General features: G+C 43.2%; 1 protein-coding gene across 2 annotated transcripts; it reads right to left on the minus strand.

Annotated features, from left to right (window-relative positions):
• Window positions 1–268: 268 nt before the first annotated feature.
• ccdc80 (coiled-coil domain containing 80) lies at window positions 269–23,154 on the minus strand. Of its 2 annotated transcripts, none has more exons than XM_078262656.1 (10): window positions 21,561–23,154; window positions 19,830–20,027; window positions 18,254–18,738; window positions 15,825–16,163; window positions 14,692–14,848; window positions 12,085–12,221; window positions 9,122–9,273; window positions 5,445–5,548; window positions 3,411–3,494; window positions 269–999 (listed from the first exon to the last, which is right to left on the minus strand). In XM_078262656.1, the coding sequence occupies exons 1-10, from the start codon at window positions 22,210–22,212 to the stop codon at window positions 677–679; spliced, it is 2,631 nt and encodes an 876-aa protein (XP_078118782.1). In that variant the 5' UTR covers window positions 22,213–23,154; the 3' UTR covers window positions 269–676. The 2 variants fall into 2 exon arrangements, with proteins under 2 accessions (XP_078118782.1, XP_078118781.1); XM_078262655.1 differs by having other exon boundaries at window positions 18,254–18,741.
• Between the last annotated feature and the right edge of the window lie 576 nt (window positions 23,155–23,730).

A 23,730-nucleotide genomic window follows, 5' to 3' on the forward strand; every position in this document is an offset into this window, starting at 1 on the left:
AATAATCATCTCTTTTATAGATCGCTAGAAAAAGATTTAATGGGGCCAAATTAATGTTACTTAATGCTTTTCAAACCACTATTTCCATTATTAATTTTCTTTATTTTATTTTAATTTCTTATCTTATTATTTTCCGTATTGGTTGCAACTTTTTAAAAGCCGCTCAAACAATGTTTATGGATGTTTTACAAAACAAGTATTAACCATTGACAAAGTATTAACTTGTATGAAGTTAAAACATTATGTATAAACATTATTTTATATTACAATATTACAAACTTGTGATAAAATAACATAAATTATAATATTTCTCATAATTAGTCAACATTATAAATTGCCTTTTTTGTTTGTTAACAGTAAAATAACTATTATCCAAAGTTTAATTAGCTATCAATTCACCATTTATCAATTCACCAGTTGAAAGTGATGGTTATTATAAAGTGTTACTGACCTCCCTCCCTCCGTCTGAGCCGCAGGGGCGGGGCTAGAAGTGGGGCACGGGGTGGCACCGACCCCCACTGAAATATGATTGTATCTTGTATATGATTGATTCTATCCAATCCAATGTGTCTGATTTTCTATGCTGTATTCTGCTGAGCCGACTGCCTCGTGGAGGATGGGTAGGAAAAGATTAAAGAAGTTACGAGTGAAAAGGAACACGAACAGTAGGAGAGAGTTAGTAGCCGTAGCCCTGGTGATAGCCGTCCTGGTAACCGTGTTCGTATCCATGCTGATGGTAGCCATAGCCGCCGTACTCATCCTCAGGGCAGCGCATCCCCAGGGACTGCTGGATGGCCATCTCCTGTCTGCGTAGCTGCATGGAGTCCACCAGCTCGTAGATAATAGCCATGGACCACATGGGCGAAGGGTACCAGGACTTGACGTTGCCGTCCTTCCCAACCAGCAGCATGGAGAAGTATTCTGGGCTGATCTGGAAGTAGTTCCTCATGTCCTTCACCAGGCTACCGGACAGGCCTTCGCGCTCCACAGTAGCACTCCCTGGATGGAGCAGAGACTCCGTTTAGGAATAAAGTATTCAGGACAGATCTCTTATTCCTTCAGAGGAGAGAGTAAGGCCATGTTTTCCTTTACAGACTTGTTTATCATTTACTTTAGCTCCATGTGCTGAGCTCAAATGCCCAAAGTACAAACCTGAAGAGCTTCAGTTCACTGGCAACAGCTCGAGGAAAGTTTTGTATAACTCCCACTTCTTTTCCCCAGTAAAGTTTGCTTAACTCTTGTGTTGTCCTCTGGTCAAATTTGACCCATTTTCAGCATTTCTAACATCAGAAATATGGGTTACTTTGAACCAAAATGCCCAAAATGAACATGGAATCAAGGATTGCAGGTGACTACTTTCACTGAATGTTGGGTGTTTTATTCAATTGTATGGCATTTGAAAAATGTTTGAATGGTTTAAAAAAAAATATCCTGACTAAACATTGACATATACCAGTCTGTGATCCACTCAACATCCTCTGATCTTAACTTTTTTAGTTAATTTCTGCTTTTTTTTTTCTTCTAACATAAGGTAATATGTCATATATCAGGCCATATGAAATAAAAAATAAAGACACAATTCACATTTTGATTAGAGCTGCAATGATTAATCAATTGGTTGTCAACTATTAAATGAATCGCCAACTATTTTGATAGTCAATCGGAGTCATTTTTTTATGAAAAAAATAAAAGTTCTCTGATTCCAGCTTCTTAAATGTGAACATGTTCTAGTTCCTTCTCTCCTCTTTGACAGTAAACTGAATATCTTTGAGTTGTGGACAAAACGAGACATTTGAGGACGTCATCTTTGTCAAAACACTGATTGACATTTTTCACCATTTTCTGACATTTTATAGACAAAACAACTTATCGATTAATGGAGAAAGTCATTGTAGGAAGTGTGTCCATGGTAATAATAAGATTAACATAACGTATTTTTATATAGCGCCTTTCACAGAACCAAAGGAAACTTTAAAAAAAATAATTTTTTCAGCGAAATAGTAAGTAAGCGTAGAGTCTCTTTACCATATCTTGGATTACTGGTGAGAAGTAGGATACTAAAACACTGGCTTGTGCAGGTGAATCTGTGGAAAGACTGGGATTCTGTTTTTGCACAAGAAGGGTAGGTCTGGGCAGGGGTGATTCTAGGATCAGACCTTTAGGGGGGGCTCAGCCCCTAATGAGAATGTGACACGCATATAGTGCCTTGCAAAAGTGTTAATCTCTGAGCTAGCTACTGAACAACAACATCAGCTAACGTTTTTTTTGACACTATGATGAAACTAAACCTGATACTTTATAAGTCACAGTAATAACAACCAACGTGACACAATGTTCTAACAATCAGCAATTTTAGTTGCTTACGTTTCATTTTAGGTTCTAATCTGCGCCATGAAATTCCCAACTTCTTCTCTGTGGACAATCAACGTTAAAGCGTAACTCTCGCCAAAATGCAACCTAGAGTCTTTTTGTGAATGTACCCGAGTACGCAATCTCCGAATGCGAATTAACGGACTCCATAGGAGGAAATGTCATTCTTATATGAGGCTCTATTTTCAACTACAAGGTCAATATTGTTTTTGAGTAACGACAAAACAACGAGTTATTCGGAGATCGACACTTTTTGACTGGCATAGATGGGCGGCGGGCGGAAAAACCAACTGCTAAAGTGAGTCATTCAAAACCTTTCTTTTTAGTAAACTCTGGGTACACAACCAATGTTCTCAATGCTCGAGTTCATGTGTATCACCCTGGTGATACTTTGAGCAAAGTTTCAAGTTGTGTCGAGCCTTCTTAGTGTTTTAAAAATAGCGATTTTGATGCGATCATAGCAGCGCCCCTAGCACTCCCATTCAAAAGGCCATTTGACCGAAAACAAAAATATGGTCAATCTTAAAAGTGGTGCTTCCGTCCTAAATATGCTTTTAAACAAAAGTTTGACTCGGGTACATTCACAAAAAGACCCTAGGTTGCATTTTGGCGAGAGTTACGCTTTAAACTTCACAACCGGCCTGCTCTCCCTCTGACAGATCACATAGAGACTCAGCCGAAGCTACGTTTCCTTGACTGGGTTACAGGTGCGTAGCATTGGCGACAGCGACACAGGATATTAAACCTGTTTCAAGCCCTTTGAACCTGTAATAGTTTGTCCTCTGTCACTAACAGACAAGTTGGCAAACTCTAACTTGAAGCACTAAAATTGTTTTGTTTTTTATCATAATTTTTAGGGGGGCTGAGATGACATTTATGGGGGTTTGAGCCCCAGTTTTGATCTGTAGCGTGAGGAAAGATGGCTGTTTGGAGGTGAAACAAGTGGACTGAATGTCAGTTTGTGGACATGGTCTTAGCGTTCAGTAAAATAAGGTACGTATGTATAATATTATGTGTCCCACTCATAAGAAAGTTCTTACCATTGATAGGATAGAGTTCCAAGACTCCGCCCATATCCGCCAGCTCCGTGCCAACCAACTTCAGAATGGCGATGTGCCTCAGACCTATGTCGCCAAGGCAACGACAAACCACATGGACACATCAGAGAGAGGCAAATACAGTATGTTACATTATACCATGGTCTGGGTGAGAAAGCCATTCTTTAAACAAGAACATTGTGTTCTGTAATATGCTGACCAACTGTTCTGTAGCCACCAGTCCTCCAGCTTACGCAAGCTGATTTCACTGCGGTTGCTCATTATTGGAACCATTCTGAGCACTGGTTTTTAGGTAGAGAGAGGAGAACGTGGTGGTCCGGAGAGTCCTGCCAAAAAGCTGTTTCCTCTGAAGCGAGAAAGCCCACATTAAACACAGGAGAACGCAGGCTTTACTTGGTGAGAGAGCCAAGTGCTGAATACCAGGATCAAACCTCTCAGGCCTTCAGCCCAGTCAGCAGGACAGGCCTTTGTCTGGGGCAGCGAGGGAGGGAGCAGCCCTTGGTGCCCGCCCAGCCAAGAGCAACAACAGAGGGTAGCACGGTGGCTCAGTGGTTAGCACTTTTGCCTCACAGCAAGTTGGCACTGCAGAGTTCGATCACCGGTCCGGGCAGAGTTTGATCCCCGGTCCGGGCAGGGCATTTCTGTGTGGAGTTTGCATGTTCTTGCATATTTGCGTGTGTTTCCTCCAGGAGCTCCGGTTTCCTCCCACCATAAAGACATGCATGCTAGGTAACTAGGACTACAGTTGAACATTAGCCATCTGGCTAACACTGGCACCATCACAGAAATGTTGATTAATGTGCATTGCCCTAATCTAATATAAATTTAAACACATGGGGGGGGGAGTCCTCACAGACCCTGGGTCTGCTGACGAGCAAGACGAGATTTTTTAGTAGCCTAGTACCTTAGGCTCAAATATTTTGCATCAAATGAAGTCTTAAACTCTCGTGTGGTAATTTCATCCTGAACGTGTTAAGAATCAAATAGCAGATGTAAGATTCAAAGTCATAAATGTGACAAATAAATCTCCCCCTGACTATCTTAAGCATTACGAGAGAGTGCTAGGGAAAGAAGTAAGAGCCAGAAATCTTGAATTCCTATAAACAAGACAGGAACATTAGGTTCACGCGGGGGAGGCAACTCCAGATGACAGCATTTATTTGGTTTTTACTGAGAAGTGGTGTTCGCTGTGGGCTATTCAGAGTTTACATTTATCGTGCGTATATCCGTCAGACACGGCGGGTTGTTGAGATTTGCGAAGTTAAGATTAATGTCTCTTTTTGAGATATACAGTAATAACATTTAATTAACTGTGGAAAGGTTAAATAACTGGCAGACTGAAAAGGCCATCGGCAGGGAAGGAAAAGAGCCTCAGACAGAATAGAACGGAATCGGATCAGTACTCAGTATCGGCCGATACGCAAGTTCAGGTATTGGAATCGGTATTCGGAAGCAAAAAATGGTATCGGACCATCTCTATTTCAAATATGGTTTGTACACGTTTTGAGATTGCGTACTTCCCCTCCTTTAAAGTCACTTTCCAGACCTCAGGGAAGTGAGTTAATTGACCGGTCACAGGTTAGTTTTGGAGTAGTCTATATCCTTGACGTTCCACTTCCTGGATTGCTGCAGGAAATTCCGCAGGATGCATGCATTTTACGTTTCCTTCCGCTTTCTTTTTGTTGGAATTTTAAACTCCGGTGGATTGATGAGGACTATGGTTAACTGCTCCTCAGATCTCTGCAGGGTAAATCCAGACAGCTAGCTAGACTATCTGTCCAATCGGAGTTTTCTGTTGCACGACTATTTTACAGCGGCTCTGTGCGGAGCTTAGCTCCGCCCAAGATGATTGTGATTGGTTTAAAGAAATGGCAATAAACCAGAGCACGTCTTTCTCCCATCCCGGAGTGGATGTGGAGTAGCCAGACCCTCCTCCGCTCCGCAGCGTGTGGATGGTCTGGCAAAGCGAGACTAGTTTTGGAGTGAAGTGACAGGTTGAATTTTAGGGGGACTCACCGAGGTTGCAGGCCTGGCTGTTCAGGCCATAGAGCTGCTGCTGATAGGCCCACTCCTCATCGTTAGGGGCGGAGATGATGAACAGGCGACGTCTCCAACGGAACCTGCAATCACAGAAAATGTCAGCCCCGAATTTAAGTGGCACCTTTGGTGCAGCACTGGAAGCTCTGTGCTAACTAAGACAACTCCGTGTCTTAGTGTGCTTGTACACCAACATATTCCCATACTATTACTGCCAGAGGGTGACAACCCCGAATTATGGTTAAAATCCTGCCACAACTCGGCACTGTGATCTGAAGCTGAAATTCAGGTCTCCATGGTTACAAAAGACAGCCTGCCCAGTTTAGAAATCTCAGGAAAATATGGGACTGCAATGACTCAGCCTTGAGGTATGTTTTATGCTACTTATAATATCCGTGGAGCACACGCACACACAGGCTGCTGCAATCTGCCAGATGCTGCTTACAAACGCTGTAAATTGTGGTGCAGCTGATTATTGAGCAAAGCAACAGCTGTTTGATGGGAGCGGAAATAGCCTGGTGGGACCACCCAATAATTCTAACTCCTCAGCAGAACACATATCTAAGACAATATCTAGTATTCAAGGAGATTTTCAGTCCAACGGCTTTATTAACCCTCTGAGGTCTAAGGACATTTTTACATTTCTTTTTAAATTCACATGTAAAGCCCAGTTCAGGCCAAAGATTTGCGACGAGACGAGTTGAAACGTGCAACTTCTTGCAATGAGCCGGTCGCGTATTTACGAATCCTACTAAGGCCACCTACTAAGGCCCGCCCTTCAATAGCATTCACACACTACTATTGGCCCAGCGTCCATGCTTACGCAAGCTAACATAACCCCATTTGTACAGGTCCTATCCCCTATGCTAACCTTACCCACTGGAGGTCAATACCTAACCTCAACCAATCGAGCTGCTTCGTAGGGCGTGGCCATAGTAGGATTCGTAAATAAGCAAGCCGGTCTGCAGCGTTCTGAAACCTGCCAGTTCACACCAATGAGACAAGATGAGACAGCGTATCGTATCCATGCTCTTTGCACTTCCGTCCTAACTTCCAACTTTTAGGCTTTTTTGTAGCTGGATATATCATTTGTTTCATCTAAATATGAATGTTGATAGCGTTAGTGATAATGAGATGCTTGCTACAGTTGCATTTCTAGTGAGGAATCGGCAAAAACACATTTTATTTCTCTGATTTACGGCTTTGTTCTAACGCCACTGGGCGCTCCCTCTCTCTTCAGTCTCTCTATCTCGCGCGACCATATAACGTTACCGTGCTTTTGGGCGGTCGTTGAGGCTTTGTCTAAAACTGTGCTGTTTGTAACATAAAAATAAAATGGATTATTGATCATTTTATTTCTATAGTTTATAGCTGACTTTACCAGCTGTCTTCTCTATTGGTTGTTGAAACAGGAGACGTCTCTTACGTTCTAAAACCAGCCTCTGGAGACTCCACCAGCTGACTTCTCTATTGGCTGTTGAAACAGGAGACGTCTCTTACGTTCTAAAACCAGCCTCTGGAGACTCCACCAGCTGACTTCTCTATTGGCTGTTGAAACAGGAGACGTCTCTTACGTCCTAAAACCAGCCTCTGGAGACTCCACCAGCTGACTTCTCTATTGGCTGCTGAAACAGGAGACGTCTCTTACGTCCTAAAACCAGCCTCTGGAGACTCAACCAGCTGACTTCTCTATTGGCTGTTGGAACAGGAGACGTCTCTTACGTTCTAAAACCAGCCTCTGGAGACTCCACCAGCTGAGGCGCAGCGAAACCATCAGTTGGTTTGAGTCGAGCTGAGACGGGCCGGTCCAGACCGCTGCAACTTTTCCCTGCGACGTTCTAAAACGGTTTTGTCTTGTCTTATCTTTGGTCTGAACTGGACTTTAAGGATATTTGCATATAACCGAATACCCATGTGTTTCATACCAAAATATTCAGAACAAACTTAATAAAAACTAAAACTAAATTTGTTCCAGAGCAATGTGTAAAGAGATAATTTGGCCCTAAAGCTGAAAAGTTGGTTTTCGCTTTTTGAAATTTCTCATATCTCTTGTGAAAACAAACCTAAAGTCAATTGTTTTGGTGCTTGAAATGAGTTTAGAAAAGTCTTGGGTTCACAAAGGTAGCGTAATATATGAATACAATAGTAAATAAATGTCTAAAATGACATTTTGTAATATCGTTTTTTGAATAGGAGTGTTGTCAAACATCGCTTGGACTCGCCGGTGAGTCTTTTGTCCTCAGAGGGTTAAAGCCAATTCCATTAAAGAGCTATTTATATACAGTGTGCTCTTTTAGGTGGTTGGTAGTCAAGATCAACGGAAGTACATTTCCAGGACAAAGCCTGACATCCAGCGTGTGATTTCCCTTTGCTTTCTCTCTGTGTCGCAGTTCTCAAAATCCCTTCGCTACAGGAAACAACAACTAAAGCTAGCAAGCTACACGCTGAAAATGTCAAGTTTTGAAGAAAATTTGAATCATGCAACAAGGCCGGCCTGCTTTGTTCTGTCAAGGAATGATTTACAAAGAATTAGAACTGAAGATCTTCGTCGGGTTCGGTCTTAATTTCTATCATTTTACACAGGCTCGGGCTTGCGCTCTGGGTTGCGCGGTAAATGAGCGGCCAGGTGATGAATTTCGATAAGCGCGAAAATGGATGTTGAGGAGGTGAAACGGAGGCTGGCCTCTGGCGATTACATTTTGGTTGCACCGGCAAAGAAAGTCTGAGGTGTGGAAAACGTTTGACGATGTGCATAATGAGAAATGACGAAAGGCAAAAGAGCTGTGTGCGTGCGCACATTTGAATAATGTCAGGCTGTAGACGGGTTCGGGCTTTTAAAAAGCTGTCAATCAAAATGTACTTGTCGTGCTCGGGCCGAATTCTGTCGGGCTCGGGCCTTGTCGGGCCGAATTTTTAAAGCCCAATTACAGCTCTACAAAGAATATGTTTACGACATTTCCTCTCTAACTGGGACGTTTTGGGACCGATTGGTGGGATTGCTGTGGACCAAGTACACACGGAGATACACTGGTAAGAGCTACTGAGGTTTAACCATGTATCAGCTCATTTATTTATTGTGTCAACAGTTAACTTCATGTAATATTGTATGTGGCGTTTTCTTTTTGCGGGGTAAAAATGTTCCACCAAAACAAGTTCCTTCCAGAGACTATTTAGCAGAGCCACCGCCGCTGCGTCCGGAGCTTAGCGCCGCCCAAGACGATTGTGATTGGTTTAAAGAAATGCAAATAACCCAGAGCGTTTTTTTTCTCCTATCCCAAAATGCACCTGTGGTGTAGCCAGACCTTACTCCACAGCGCTGTGGAGATAGAGCTGGCAATGCGAGACTATGGTGGATGGTAGTTGATTTTATGCATGCTAAAAGAAATACTTTACGGCCATACTTTTGTATACTTAAGAGGCTTTTTCCATGGTTTGGGCAAGTTGTAATTAAGCAAAAACATAATGCTACATCAGTGATATTTTAGACAATAGTATGCTTCCAACTATGTGGCAACAGTAAATCATTAAACATGACAATGCTCCTGTACAAAAAGCCAGGTCTAAGAGCAGGCTTATTAATACCCATGGGTGTAATGTTGGCTGTCCACATACTCTTGGACATGAAGGGTATTTAAAACCTTTAGAAACAACTTTACCTGGAGAGGAAGTTCTCCAACGATCTGGGCTTGTCCTCTTTCTTACAGATAACCCCATCTCTCTTCTGCTGCTCCATTTCTCGGATGCGGGAAGAGAAGGTGTCGATGTAGTTGAAAACAGCCTTCATGGCGATGGGAACCTCATAGGCTTGCTGACAAAAGATCATCAACAAGAACCAGTTACACTCTACCAAAAGGCTGATTCAAAAATGTGGCAAAGCCACAGGATAAATAAACTAATATATCTCAAAAATCGGGAAACGACACAGACGACATGAAAATAGAATCCCCATTGCTTAAAAAAAACAATGTTGAAACTGTTTCCAACAAAGTGATGAAGTGACATTTGGGAAAATGTTGGTAGATGTGGTGTAGCCCTTTCCACAAACATTCTTCAGAATAACTTCTGGGAGGCAGTGTGGGGCATAAACACAACACAGCATCATGTTTAATTTACAAAATGCTAAGCAATCTCAGCATGCATATCTAACACAGCCACACACACACACACACACACACACACACACACACACACACACACACACACACACACACACACACACACACACACACACACACACACTCTCATACCTTCCTGGGATTTCCAGAAACACCAAGTTGTGGTATGATGAGACAAAGGGAAGGCTTAGACAACATCAGCACATTCATATGGGGCAGTGGTGGCCTAAAGGTTAGAGAAGCAAGCCCCAGACCTCCTTACCACCACTGAGGTGCCCTTGAGCAAGGCCCTTAAGGCCCTTAACCCCCAACCGCTCCAGTGGAGCTGCTCAGTGGCCAGCAGATCAGACTGTGGTTGTACTGGGCAGCTTCCATGTATAAATGTGTAACTGTGTGAATGTGACAGGTTGTCATTGCAAATGAGAAATTGTTCTCAATCGACTTACCTGGATAAATAAAGGTTAAAAAAACAAAAAGATCACAGGTCAGGGGACGAGCTTATTCGGCCAGTCTCTAATAACCAAACCTGTTCATGTGTAAATATGTATGTCTCTCTACAGATTCAAGGAGTGTAGACTGCAGCATGATAAGGGAATGTTTTTGTTTTCAGGACAGTCCCCTTTGGAGGTCGGTGAGCCTGCCACACTTTAGCATACTCCACAGAGAGAGAGAGAGAGGCTGAACTAGGCTTTAGCATCTGTGTTTACTGCTATATCTTTGTTTACCTTAAAGGTTCAGCTAAATGTAACGCCTCCAGCATGAGTTTAAATCCACCTTCAGGAAGAAAGGAACTTCAGAGAGTTGGGACGGCACTGCACAATAACACATGGTGGTTAAACTGTACTGCCTGCTTAATTGTCTCCTCTATTGAGTGTTCATTAAATGATCCTGTGTAAGCCATCAAAATCTCCCCAGCATTCTTCACGTATGTGAAATGACTTGCTGCTCCTGAGTTGTTTCTTAACACCTCGAGATGTGCTGAATCTGCTTTACGGCTCCTTCTAACTCTTTCACACCTCCCTCCGCTCGCTCACGCTCTCTCTCGCTCTCTCTCTCTCTCTCTCTCTCTCTCTCTCTCTCTGCCACTTTCTGTCTCGTACCCACACCCACATCCTTGTACGTTTACAGACTTCCCTGTCTCTGCATCAGTCAGCAGAGAGGTGAACACTGGCCTCTTTGATGAATCTGTCCAAAAACAGCCTGGTGAGTTACCTTGCACGCACATACACACACACACACACACACACACACACACACACACGCACACACACACACACACACACACACACACACACACACACACACACACACACACACACACACACACAGGTGTGGGCCAAATGTCATGTTGTGTGAATTATAACAGTGTTTCAGTGAAGACAGCGTGTTGGCAGTACGAGGACAGGTCTGTCCACCTTAAAAAAGAAAGAGAGGATGAAAATGTTGGGCAGAAGGGTGGTGAACCTGTAAACAGAGAGTGGAGACCAACTTCAGGGCCAGGAATAAAGCTGGAAAACCGTATTTTATCCTTTGAGGGGAACGTATGAATAAAATACTGTTCAGATTGTTAAAAGTAAGTAAGTAAGTAAACTTTATTTATAAAGCGCCTTTCAAAACCAGGGTCCGAGTCGAGTCTGAAGTCTTTTGAGGATGAGTCTCAGGTCAAGTCTGAAGTCTCTGTGTGTGTTTAGTGTTGCTTTGCCAGACCTTCCTCCACAGCACTGCGGAGGAGGGTCTGTCTAGTCCACACAGCATTCCTGGATGGGAGAAAAACATGCTCTGGTTTATTGGCATTTCTTTAAACCAATCACAATCGACACAGGCGGCGCTAAGCGCTTTATGGAACAAAGGTGCCTCTGCAGGAAGGAACTTGTTTTGGTAGAACGTGTGTACGTTCAAAAGTTGTTTAATCGTGCAACAGAAAACTCAGATTGGACAGATAGTAGGGGCCTTACGATGCGATATCATCACGATACGTCACGATACAATATTATTGCAATTTTCGACATATTGCAATATTTCAAATGATGTCGCCAAAAGAAAACTTTGTCAAGATCTTGTTTTATCTAAAAAGATACATTTCTCTGTTTGTTCATCTCATCTCAGACAAACTGACCAACACATATATATATATATATATATATATATATATAAATAGATTGATACTTGGCGTGTATCGACACAGTATAGCCGTGGAAAATATCGCGATACTATGCTGTATCGATTTTTCCCCCTACCCTAACAGATAGTCTAGCTAGCTGTCTGGATTTACCCTGCAGAGATCTGAGGAGCAGTTAACCATAGTCCTCACAAATCCACCGGAGGTTAGGACGCCAACACAGAGAAAGAGGAAGGGGACGGACATCCGGTCGAAAAAAAAGGACTAAAGTGCGACTTGAGTCCGAGTCTCAAACTCGAGTCCCCATCTCTGCCTCAACATATTATGTCTAGAAGGACTTCCAGCCCCTGACTTTGGGACACAGCTGTAGAGAGCGAGTCCTTACCTTGACTCTCATGTCGGTGTCGGTGAGAATCATGTAGAAGTCCTCATGGGTCATGCTAAACTCTTTCCTCAGCTCTGTGATCAGGTCCTGATTCACCAGGTCCTCCTGACGAAGACCCTTCATAGGCTTGTCATTTTCTGGGGAGGAAAAAAAAGACGGTACTGTTAATTCAAACTATTTGGTTGTGAAGTTAAATGAACAGGGACGCTTTTTGAATGTTTCCTGCAGAGAAAAGGCTTGTGTTCAGCAGGGTGTTAATAACTTCTGACATCTCAGCTTTTGCTTTGATATTTTGCTCGGAAGCGGAAAAAACATAAAACTGACAAATGTTTTGTTCATAAGACTAGTCAATTATCACATCTGACAAATGAAAGCTGTGAGAACATGTCTCTGAGAAAGTGACATAACTGTCAAGACTGTCTTACCGTGAAATGAAGTACAATTGTGATGATTCCCATCAAATAAACCACAATAACATGAACACAATGTGAGTGTGCAGCTGTGAAAACTAGGTTTTCTAATGCTAAAACTTCAAAACAATGTTCCTTTTGAAAAATGCGTCTGGCATGACAGTGAAGAAGACTCTGCAGAATACAAACATGCAGAGTGAATCAGGGACAAACTCCACAAAGAGCAGCTTTTATTCACGGAGCTCTGCCATTGGTCGGATGATTAAGACCTCTACCGTAGCTGCCGTTTCTACAGACCAAAGCCAAAGCATATATATATAATCACCAGTCCCTCCATGCATGTGTGCAAAATACATAAACACACACACACACACACACACACACACACACACACACACACACACACACACACACACACGTACACACACAGCCCACAGAATAGTGGAAATCAAATCAGGCAAACTCCAGCACACTCTGGAGACAGCAGACTCAGACTGTACACAACAAACTCTAACTCACATACAAGACATGCTGTCGGCCACCCAGCCATCCTAAAACACTATGAGGTCACCCTAAACTGAGGGAGGGGCAACACTGAAAGAACCATTTGTTTGTATACAGTACTTGCTCACACACACCGACACATACAGTACAGTACACACACACACACACACACACACACACACACACATATGCTGACCCGCTGGCCGGTAAATGGAACAAAAGTGTAACCGAGTCCCAGCATGGGTGGATGCGGGTGACGTCACCTTTTTCCAGCATTCCATCTGGATTAAACCTCGTTGTCATGTGGAGTGACAGGCTCATAACGTTTTACAAAGTGGGTTTGCATGTCCTGAAGTTAACACACACTAACTCAAGCCTCGGGTTTGAGACCGCTATAAAATGTCTCAAAATAAAAGTGGCCGCGATGCACAAATGACACAGCGCATTTCATATAAACAGCAGAGGTTTTGGTTCCTTTCGAACAAGCAGCTTTTCACTAAAATGGATTTCATTTTTAAATTCATTCATAATTGCATTGAGTGAGTGTGTGTGTGTGTGTGTGTTGAATTATCTGGGGGGGGTGGGGGTTATCTCTGCTCTCTTCAAAGCCACCAGACTCCTTTGACAAAAACAGTCATTTTACCTCGCAGAACACGGGAGTTGCTGCTCTACAGCTGCCTCCATAGGTTAGTTTGTTTGTGTTATTGTGTGACTTTAATACATCTGAACAAATATTTTAACACAAGAGAGCATAGAGCGATATACAGTACAGCCTTCAGTACCCTGCCTGCTTCTCCAAACTGGGGGCGTGCCGAACGCCATCTACTGTAGACTATGGAGAAGTAGCTCGTACAACCCCACTTCAAAATATCCAGACTAGCCCTTTAAGTACAGCGCAGCGCTCACAACATCAAGCTATAGCTCTCTTCACTGTAGGATTCAAAGAGGAAAACATTCACTGAGACGTCACATTCTCAGTAACAGTTATTCTGGGTCGATGCATGACTCATTAAAATGCAAGGACCACTGACAGCCCAGCGGAGGAGGCGTTTGCCCGAAGTGTCGGATGGGGTTAACACCGGTGTCTGAGAGAACTGCCAATCATCTATTCCACAACTTGTTTGAGCAGGGGCGTAGCACTACATTCTGGGCCCTGTAGAAAGGCATTCTCTATAAGCCCCTCCCCACAACCACACCTATTCATTCTGGCATCTTTTTGGGTCCTTCTCACATGAGGGCCCTGGGTACTCAGTCCCATTTCTAGGGCTGGGCGATATGGAGAAAATTAAATACCACGATATTTTTGACCACATACCTCAATATCGATATTGCGGCGATATTGTAGGGTTGACAATTGGTGCTTTCACAAAATATTTACACAATGAGATTTGTGATAAATAATCCTCAGTAATGTGGCTATAATGACTAAGTGGGTAAAGGCAAATTAGAGAAAATGACATCACTTTACAGTAATGCAGCCTTTAAATACAGGAAAAGACAACTCTTATGTCATATTACGATTAAATCTAAGACGATATCTAGTCCCATATCACGGTATCGATTTATATTAGTATTGCCCAGCCCTTTCCATTTCCACCCCCAGTCTGACACCCCTGTGTTTGAGTTACAAACAAATGACTTTTGATCCATCCCATACCCTGATGAGAAACTGTATGCACTGCATGATACTTACCCAGCTGGTAGTGGTCAATTTTCATGGTGGAGTTGGTCAGGGAGCCGAAGATGGTGATGATGGAGACTTTCCTGATGGCCATTTCACACACAGACTCCAGGTACTCGTCCCGCTGCTGAACATACATAGTGCTCTCCTCGCTGGGGGACGTAATCAGCTGGAGGAAGGGAGGGAGGTTAGAGTGGCACGTATACGCAATCACACACACACACACACACACACACACACACACACACACACACACACACACACACACACACACACACACACACAGTGTGCTGCAGAGGTGATGTTTACATTAACCTGCAGGGGGAGGATGGGGCATATTTTCCCAGCCACTGCTGTGATAAGAATCTATACTGGCTGCAAAACAGAGACACACAGTCTGTCAGCACGCAGCTGTGTGTCAGATAGCTGCTCCACATACTTTATGTCTATCCGTATTACAACAAAAAAAAATAACACTTAACATGCTCAACTCAGATTGAAATATTCATTTTTTGTAACCTTTTAACCCCTAATAAACAATTTCATAATTATCCCACTCGAAAAGCAGCTCTTAGAAATTTACTGTAGATCCGGCCTGTATATCAATTTAGGGTTACAATAGATTTCGGCCCGCCAAACCAAAAACCCAGGGAAAGTGTTTTTTTAAAATGCAATTAAGTGACATTCAAAGCAGAATATAGCAGATTTGCTGACTTTGAGACTCAGAATATTCCCACAGAAGCAGAGAGAGTTTTCATATTCAGGTTGTGAAACAGGTTGTTGTTAAAAAATGTTTTGCTTGATTTGCTAAAGTCTATGATGGTTAAGGAACTTTTTTTCCTGACTTTTGTAAGGCTTTATGTCGACAAAAAGCGTCAAATGTTGGAAAAAGCGACAAATAAAAAAATAAAAAGTGACAAAAACGTATGTGAAAGTCCCCAAAAAAGTAAAAAAAACTACAAAAATGACGAAAAAAGCTGTAAAAAAGTCAAAGATATTTGACTTTTTCAATTAGACAAAAGCATGTCAATAAACGTTAAATGTCTGACCGTTAATGTGATTCTCTTTAGCGTGAAACAGGAGCTTTGCCAGACGAGAGAGGTGGTGAGCGTATTAATGAAGTGTGAGGTATGTCATGCTCTCACCAGCAGCCGCCTCCGGTCCTCAAAGTAGTCCAAGAAGGAGGCCAGAGATCCCTTCGGAGGGGGCGTTGGCTTCTTAGCAGGCTTCGGGTAGTCCTCTTTCTCGGGGTACTTAGACAGCTTCTTTCCATTTTTCTTTCCTCCGATCTTCCCTCCCTTTCCTCCTCTCCTGTCCGCCTTCTTGGCAGCCTTGTCGTTCTTTTTCTTCTTCTTGTCGTGCTTATCGAGCTTTCCCTTGACCTTCTTGGTGGGACTGATGTCGGTGAAGGTTTCTGTCTCCTCAGGATGACTGACTGTCGGCCTGCCTGGTTCATACTTGTCCTCGTACTCATTAGTTAACACCTGCACAGATAAATATATATGTTGTTAATGGAGAAATAAGAGTAACTGTCCAGAGTATTTCTATGTTAAAGCCATAGTGCGTAGTTTCTGTCTCCCCCATGAGGAATTCTAAGGCTGCGTTCAGACTGAAGGCAAAAGTGGCCCAAATCTGATTATTTTGGGGTCAAGTGACCAGGTCAGATTTCTTCAGTAGTGTGAACTCTCATATCTTGCCCAGATCTGATTTTTTCAAATCAGATTTAGACCACTTCCATATGTGGTCCTGAATCAGACGCAGATCTGATTTTTTTCAATGCGGCTGCAGTGTGAACAACCAAGGAGGATTTGATGTGACTTTTACGTCAATCTACATCGACATTTGTCACAATTATGTGCCGGCGGGAGTTAGACCTAGACACAGACAGTAACATTATAAACTTGACCAGACCTACAAAATGGAGAACAGTGACGGAGCAAGTCAATGGAGGGAGAGGGAGGTGTTAGACCTAATTAGCGTATGGGGATCCATTTCAATTCAGCGCGCGGTAACCTGCCCCCGTTGGCAGCCAATACTGCCCAACTCCGTCACGTTTCCGCACGGAGATGGGTCGCCTAAATTGAGTGTCCTGCCGTAGGAGTCTTGAGGAGAGGAGCTGACAGAGATAATCAAAAGTTGCCCTCGACATCTGAAAGTGTTGAATAAACTGCGTCTCTGTGAAGCTATTCACAACGCAATTCACAAAATAGCCAATGTGGCTCTCTTTCTCTCCATTCTTCTCCTCCTCAGCACCTGCTCGTTAATGTTAGGGCTGCCATTACACACAAAACAATTTTAAAGATAATTTTTTGGGCTTTTCCGCCTTTATTTGATAGGACAGCTAGGTGAGAAAGGGGATGCAGGAAATCGTCACAGGTCAGACTCGAACACTGGACCTCTGCGTAGAGGCATAAACCTCTCAGTATATGTGCCCCTGCTCTACCCACTGAGGCAACCCGGCCACGACTACACAAACATCATTTGGCAGTCAGCATTACCAGTACAAAGCCACACATCCATCAGAGTTAGCACTTCAATTCCAAGGCCATCTAAAATCTATTAATAAGCAAATAATACGCTAATTGACAGGTGCCAAATAGACATAAATATATTAATAAAAAAAACATACCCATTTACAAAATGTTCTATATATCAAGGCTGAACAGAGAAAGAAAAGTTTGATTCCTACGTACACAAGTTCCAGCAAAACAAGTTCCTTCCTGAGGCTATTTTGCAGCGGCATCGTGGCTCCGTCGGCGCTTAGCACCGCCCAAGACGATTGTGATTGGTTTAAAGAAATGCCAATGAACCAGAGCATGTTTTTCTCCCATCCCAGAATGCTGTGTGGACTAGCCAGACCTTCCTCCACAGCGCTGTGCAGGAAGGTCTGGCAGAGCGAGACTAAGGCCATATAAACTCTACTACTAGGCATAAAATACACTAATTGACACGTGTCAAAACACTTTACATACTCATTTACAAAAATGTTCTATATATCAAGGCTATAAAAATAAAGGCAAGTCTGATCCTTACATTCATTTCATTAATACACCATATGAAGGAAAACACAAGTCATCTCTGCATAATGATCCCTAAAGAGACATTTTGCAACAGAAATGCGGACAAAAAGATGTAGCATGTGCCGAGGATGAACCCATTACATTTTGTAGAGGATCCAATACACACATTTTCAGTAACACTTTACTTGAAGGTATCTACATAAGAGTGACATGACACTGTCATGAACACATGACACTGTCATGAACACATGAACCCTAACCATAACCATAACCATAACTTGTCATAACCAAACCGAACGACACTTACTGACAGAAGCGTTATGTCATAAAAGTTTAGGACTTTTTATAATGTTTATGACACGTTCATGACAGTGTCATGTCACTCTTATGTAGATAGCTTCAAGTAAAGTGTAATCAAATTATTTTTCACTTTTGTTCGTCTGCTCTCTACGAGTGCACTTCGAATTTCAGGTATAGTTTTAGTACGGATTTTTTTCCCACATCTTCAGTAGCCTAAAGTATGTACAAAATGAACCTTAACCCTTTTACCTCACCTTCTCGCCACCATTCTTCCTCTTGGTAGGTTTGATCTTAGAGGGTTTATGTGTGGCAGGCGCCAGCTTGCGGCTGTGCGGATCTCTGTTGTCCTTGTCGGTGCGGTTATCTCCAGCCGGGGTGGTTTTAGCCGCGACCCGCTCCCTCTCTCTGCGGTTGTAGTAGGAAGGGTCGGCCGTGGTTCTGGGGGCTGGGAGCCACAGGGCTGGGGTGTGGGCTCTGGTTGGTGCCTGGGTGGTGGTGGTAGTGGTGGTTCGTTTGGTGGTGGTTCTTCTGGTGGTGGTGGGTTTGGTGGTTGTTGTTGTTGTTGTTGTCGCTTTGGTTGTAGTTGTGGTGGGGGGCCGGCTTGTAGTAGTCGTGGTTGGTCGTGTAGTTGTTGTGGTGGTTGTGGCAGCGGTGGTGGTTGTTGTTGTTGCTGCTGTTGTTGTTGTTGTGGTGGGCTTTCTTGGGATCTTCTTCCATGGTTTTCTTTCTGCTGTTGTATCTACTGGTCCACACACACAGAAAGGCAGACAATAGATCAGGGGTCGTCAACGTTTTTTAAGCCAAGGACTACGGTGGCCGACAGGGGCAAACGCACTGCAACTTAATAAAACACACGCAAATAGACAAAACACAAGCAAATTCAGAAGACATCTTCATTAATTTGACAACACGTGCGCAGCATTTAGCAAACGCGCTGCAAATACACACAGCACAACCAAATACAGAAACGCGCTGCAAATACACACAGTACAACCAAATACAGAAACGCGCTGCAAATACACACAGTACAACCAAATACAGAAACGCGCTGCAAATACAGAAACGATGCAAAAAGAAAAGCACACAAACTCCGAAAACAAAAACAATGCAAAAAGAAAAACACACAATCCCCGAAAACAAATGCAACAAAAAAAACCCCGCTGCAAACAGATTACACAACGGAAGTTCTCCAGGCCTCTAGGGGGAGCGCTAAGTGGAACAGCTTGATTTTTGCATTTTTTCTGTATTTGCAGCACGTTTGTGTATTTAGTAGTGTTGTGTGTATTTGCAGCGTGTTTGCTAAATGATGCGTGTGTGTTGTCAAACTTATGAAGATGTTTTCTTCGGCCACGGTAAAGGACCCCTTAACTGAAAGAAAGACGGATTAGGGACCCCCTACTACATATATTGTTAAGATGAAGTTGCATTTTAAACTGGGCCTACAATAACGTGTAGGGCAGCCTAAAGCCTTTATACATAAGTTTTTTTCATAGAATACTAAGCTATTGAAATAGCCAAAAATGTGTTGTCATGATTTTATATGTATCTGTGGGTGGCTAATAGAGGATGGATACTCGACCCAAGCCCGACAGGACCAGGAAAGCGGGCCAAGAAGTCAAACAGGCCGATACTATTATTAGTAGTTAATAAAACCGATAACCGATATTTATATGCTATACAGTAAAAATGAAAATCTTTAACTCAAAATTAAGATTTTGGAATGTTACAAACTTATCAGGCAAATAAAACCCCAATACAGATAATCTGCAAACTGCCAAAAAAATGGCCCGATAATCGTCCAGGGACGATACATCGGTCTATCCCTATCACCTGTGAGTGTGCCCTCCTCCACTTGGCCCTCCACGCCGGCTGCTCGACACTTCTGGACGAAGCCTTTCTGCCGGAGCTTCTCTAGCTTCCTCATGGGCGACTGGTCGATCACCTCATACATGGCCTCCATCCTCACAGGGTACGGGTACCTCTCCTCCACCTGCAGGGTCTTCTTCAGCAGCACCATCCCAAACTTACCTATGGGAAAAACACACCGCGGATCACATTTGGGATTCAAACAGTTTCAGGGTATTCTGTCATGTTGAGCCGGGAATTTCAAGAGATACAAGCACCATCATTTAACTACAGGCCTGCAACTAACGATTCATTTCATTATCGATGGATTATTTCCTGGATTAATCGTTTGGTCTATAAAATGTCAGAAAATAGTGAAAAATGTCCATCCCTGATTCTGAAAGTCCAAAGTGATGTCTTGTTTGTTAATTCCAAAACCAAAAGATTTTCAGTTTAATATGATATCAAACAGAAAAACGCAGGAAAACATCCATATTTGAGAGGCTGAAAACAGCATTTTTTTTGTCATTTTTGCATGAAATATTACTTTTACGACTATGATTAATCGATATAGATCGATATCGAATAGACGCTTGTTAAAATAAATACAACATGCTTCAAGCCCAGCAGACATAATGTTATCAACTATGAACTTAGTGGAGCATTAAAGGGTAATTACGTTTTTACAGTCGGCAGCGGCGAAACAAGCTACAATATAAGTTAATAGGGTGATTGTTCAGCTTGTGTTTACCTTCACAAAAGTGCTCGTTTTGCCGCTGAGAGGCTCAGATTAATATTCTAAGTGTCTGACAACATTATGGGAAGGATCCCTACAGAGACAGACATTTAAAACCTCTTTGAGACCTTTCTGTTTAACCAGAAACAGCTCTGAAGTTGCTAGCGCTAAACCCACCAGACTCCATTTAAAAAAACATTACTTTTTAGCGGGACATTCTAAAACGCTTACGTGAAAAAGCTTAACGTGGTTTAATGTACCTAAACAACGATCAATGACCACCAAATTTCGCATGGCCATATCTTGTCATGAACACTTAAGCCTGTCAAAAAAACTAAACGAAAAATCCAACGATTATAGAAGTTAGCTCACGTTAATGTTTTCTTCTTCATTGGCGCCTATGGCGAGGAAAGTTTGGTCTATGAAATATCAGAAAGTAGTGAAAAATGTCTATCGCCTTTTCTAATGTCTTTAAATGTCTTGTTTTGTCGGTCCAAAACCCAAAGATATTCAGTTTAATATGATATAAAACAGAAAGGAGCAGGACACCTCCATATTTGAGAGGGTGTAAACAGAATTAAGCCTACTTTCAGTTTTGCATGAAAAACTACTTCATCGATTAATTGATCATCAAAATAGTTGCCGATGATTTTTTTTTTCTGTCGCTCTTGCAGATATACACTTAACTCTTAGTTGCTTTGGAGAAAAGGAAACATGAGGCCATCACAACACAAACAAATGCCATCACCTGCGCGTTTGTGAGGGGGGGGGGGGGTACAGATTGGATGTGCCTTGTAGGCCTATGTTAATGTGCTTAGGCTATTATATTTTATATGTGGCAATGCTATAAATGCTGTGATGCTGTACATTGGAGGTTTGATGCACACATTTCTATGTCGTTTAGCACCTGTCCCTATTCAAAATAGACAGGAAATGAAATGAAACCTCCTTCAGGATGAACCCATGCATGCGTCCCTCACCTTTCTCCAGTTTGAGGAAGCTCATGAGCCTGGGGATGAGTGCTGTGTCCAGCGGCTCCTCCATCACCTTCCCCTCGCCGGTGATCCTCCTCACCTTGCCCCCCATCTCTCCCTCCTGGTGGAACATGACAATCTGCTGCACGTGTCGCTCGGCCAGCTCGCAGTACACATCTGACTTCAGAAGAGACATCATGAGTCGATAGTAGCCGTCTGAATCGTGCGGCGCCGATATCACCAGGACGCGGTTCTTCCCTGCGAAACTGGCCAGCAGATTCGGTGACCCGGCACTGTTGGGCATCCGGGTGACCCTGCTTCTCGCTCCTTGAGCGGCCTCGTCTTGCAGCATGTCCACCCCTCTCCTTGGCACTACATATCCTGCTCTCTTGCCCGGCACAGTCCCTGTCCTGGCGGAAACTGGAGCGCCCTCGTCCGCTTGCACATCTTCATTATTCCTGGAACTGTGCACCGAGATCGCCGAACCAAACCCGGGGCGCATTCGGCTGAAGACGCGCTCCTTGTCCGTTGCGCCCAGCTGCACGCGTCTGGAGCGTCTGTGTAACTGCACCCGCTTAAGGTGAGCGTGTTTGTCGGCTTCGCCTGTCCAGGTAAGCAGGTAAATCAGAGCTAAACTGAGAACAAAAGCCCTGCGCATTGTGGCGATATGTTAGCTAAAGTATAGGCTCACTGAGGGGGTGGGAGATAAAGATCCAGGTGGCCGAGCCGTGATCCTGGCGCGTCTTTTAGTGCATTTGAGGTTTGTTAATTAATCAATTAATTCCAGATGAAGACAGGGTCGGCACATAAAAGTCTGCCAATTATGTGTTTTCAGAGCATGAGGGAATCCACTTCACTGTCTGTCTGCTCTGTATCTGACAGACAAGGCGAATAAGAGTTATAGTGCGTAAAAGTTATATCCAGAACTTCATGTCAGAAACACTTCCCTTTCCAGGTATGATCCCATGAGATCAGGAGTAAGCTTTAGATCATCTGTTACACAAACATCCCAAAACTTTGTGATAATTCTTCCTCAGCCCTTAGGGGGGAAATGAATGGCGAAAAAGTTCGGAACCACGTCACATCTCCAAAACACACGCACGCTTACCTTAAGTCCCTCATACGTTAATGTATCCAATTAATCCTCGAGCGCTGTTTAAGTCCAACAAACCGTGAGACGATCATCAGGAATGAGAAAACCTCCGACTCCGACAAAATGCAAGAAATGTGCAAACTGCGCTGAGTCTGCGCAGGAACACGCGGCTCGGCTGTGCTGTGCTGTGCTGTGCTCCTTCGCAGGTTTCTTCTTGGCAAACTGAGCTTTGGAGGATTTCCCAGAAATGTCCACATAAACCTCAGCCTCCGGACTCTTGGCGACGCGAAGGCAGGACCTGCCCCGGGACTGCCGGTTGGCAGTTCAGTCTGCAACACCCATTTCATTAAAAAAAAAAAAAAAAAAACAACTGTTCAAAGTCTGTGTCCCCGCGCTGGGATTGTTTTAGGTTTCAGCTGACTAAAAGCACATTTCAAAAATGTGTAAGGAAAGTAGGCTAAAACATGTTTCTCACCGTGCTGGACAGACTACCGGGAAGAGAAATGACCATAATCAGACTAGTGTCAAGTTCCTCCTTTAAAGCCAATAGAGAAACGCCCACACATCCCATCCATCTCTGTCCAACATGGTTTTCTCCAAGTGCACCTTTTTGATCTCCTTGGTGTGCAGAAACTGTACGGAAACAGATGATTTAGAGGGGAATACCGTGCTTGTGTCTATTTTAACTCAAAGGCTGACCATCCATTTACTCGTCCTTTACTGTTTTTATAGGGGGAAAGCAAAAATGAATGTTGTCTTTGCACGTTTCAGGCCAAAATAGCACAATTGCAATGACTGGCTTTGCTCTTTTTTTTATGATGGCTCTTTTAGCCCAAATCAGACTATTTCCATTTCCTCTAAGAAAGTTCCCCAGTTTGGCTTGTAATTAAAGCCTAAGTAAAGAAAAGTAAACGACTAGGTCTGAGCCACATCCACTCTCCCTGCGAAGGCAAAACACTATACAGAGTGTCCCATTGCCTCTGCATGCTGTATAGCTGCTAGTTTAAAGTACATTTTGCACCTGAATAAAACATATAATGTAATGTGATAACCAGTGGCAGTTCAAGACCATTTCAAATGGAG

Source organism: Sander vitreus, chromosome 11 (assembly GCF_031162955.1).
Source record: "Sander vitreus isolate 19-12246 chromosome 11, sanVit1, whole genome shotgun sequence".
Lineage (NCBI taxonomy): Eukaryota > Metazoa > Chordata > Actinopteri > Perciformes > Percidae > Sander > Sander vitreus.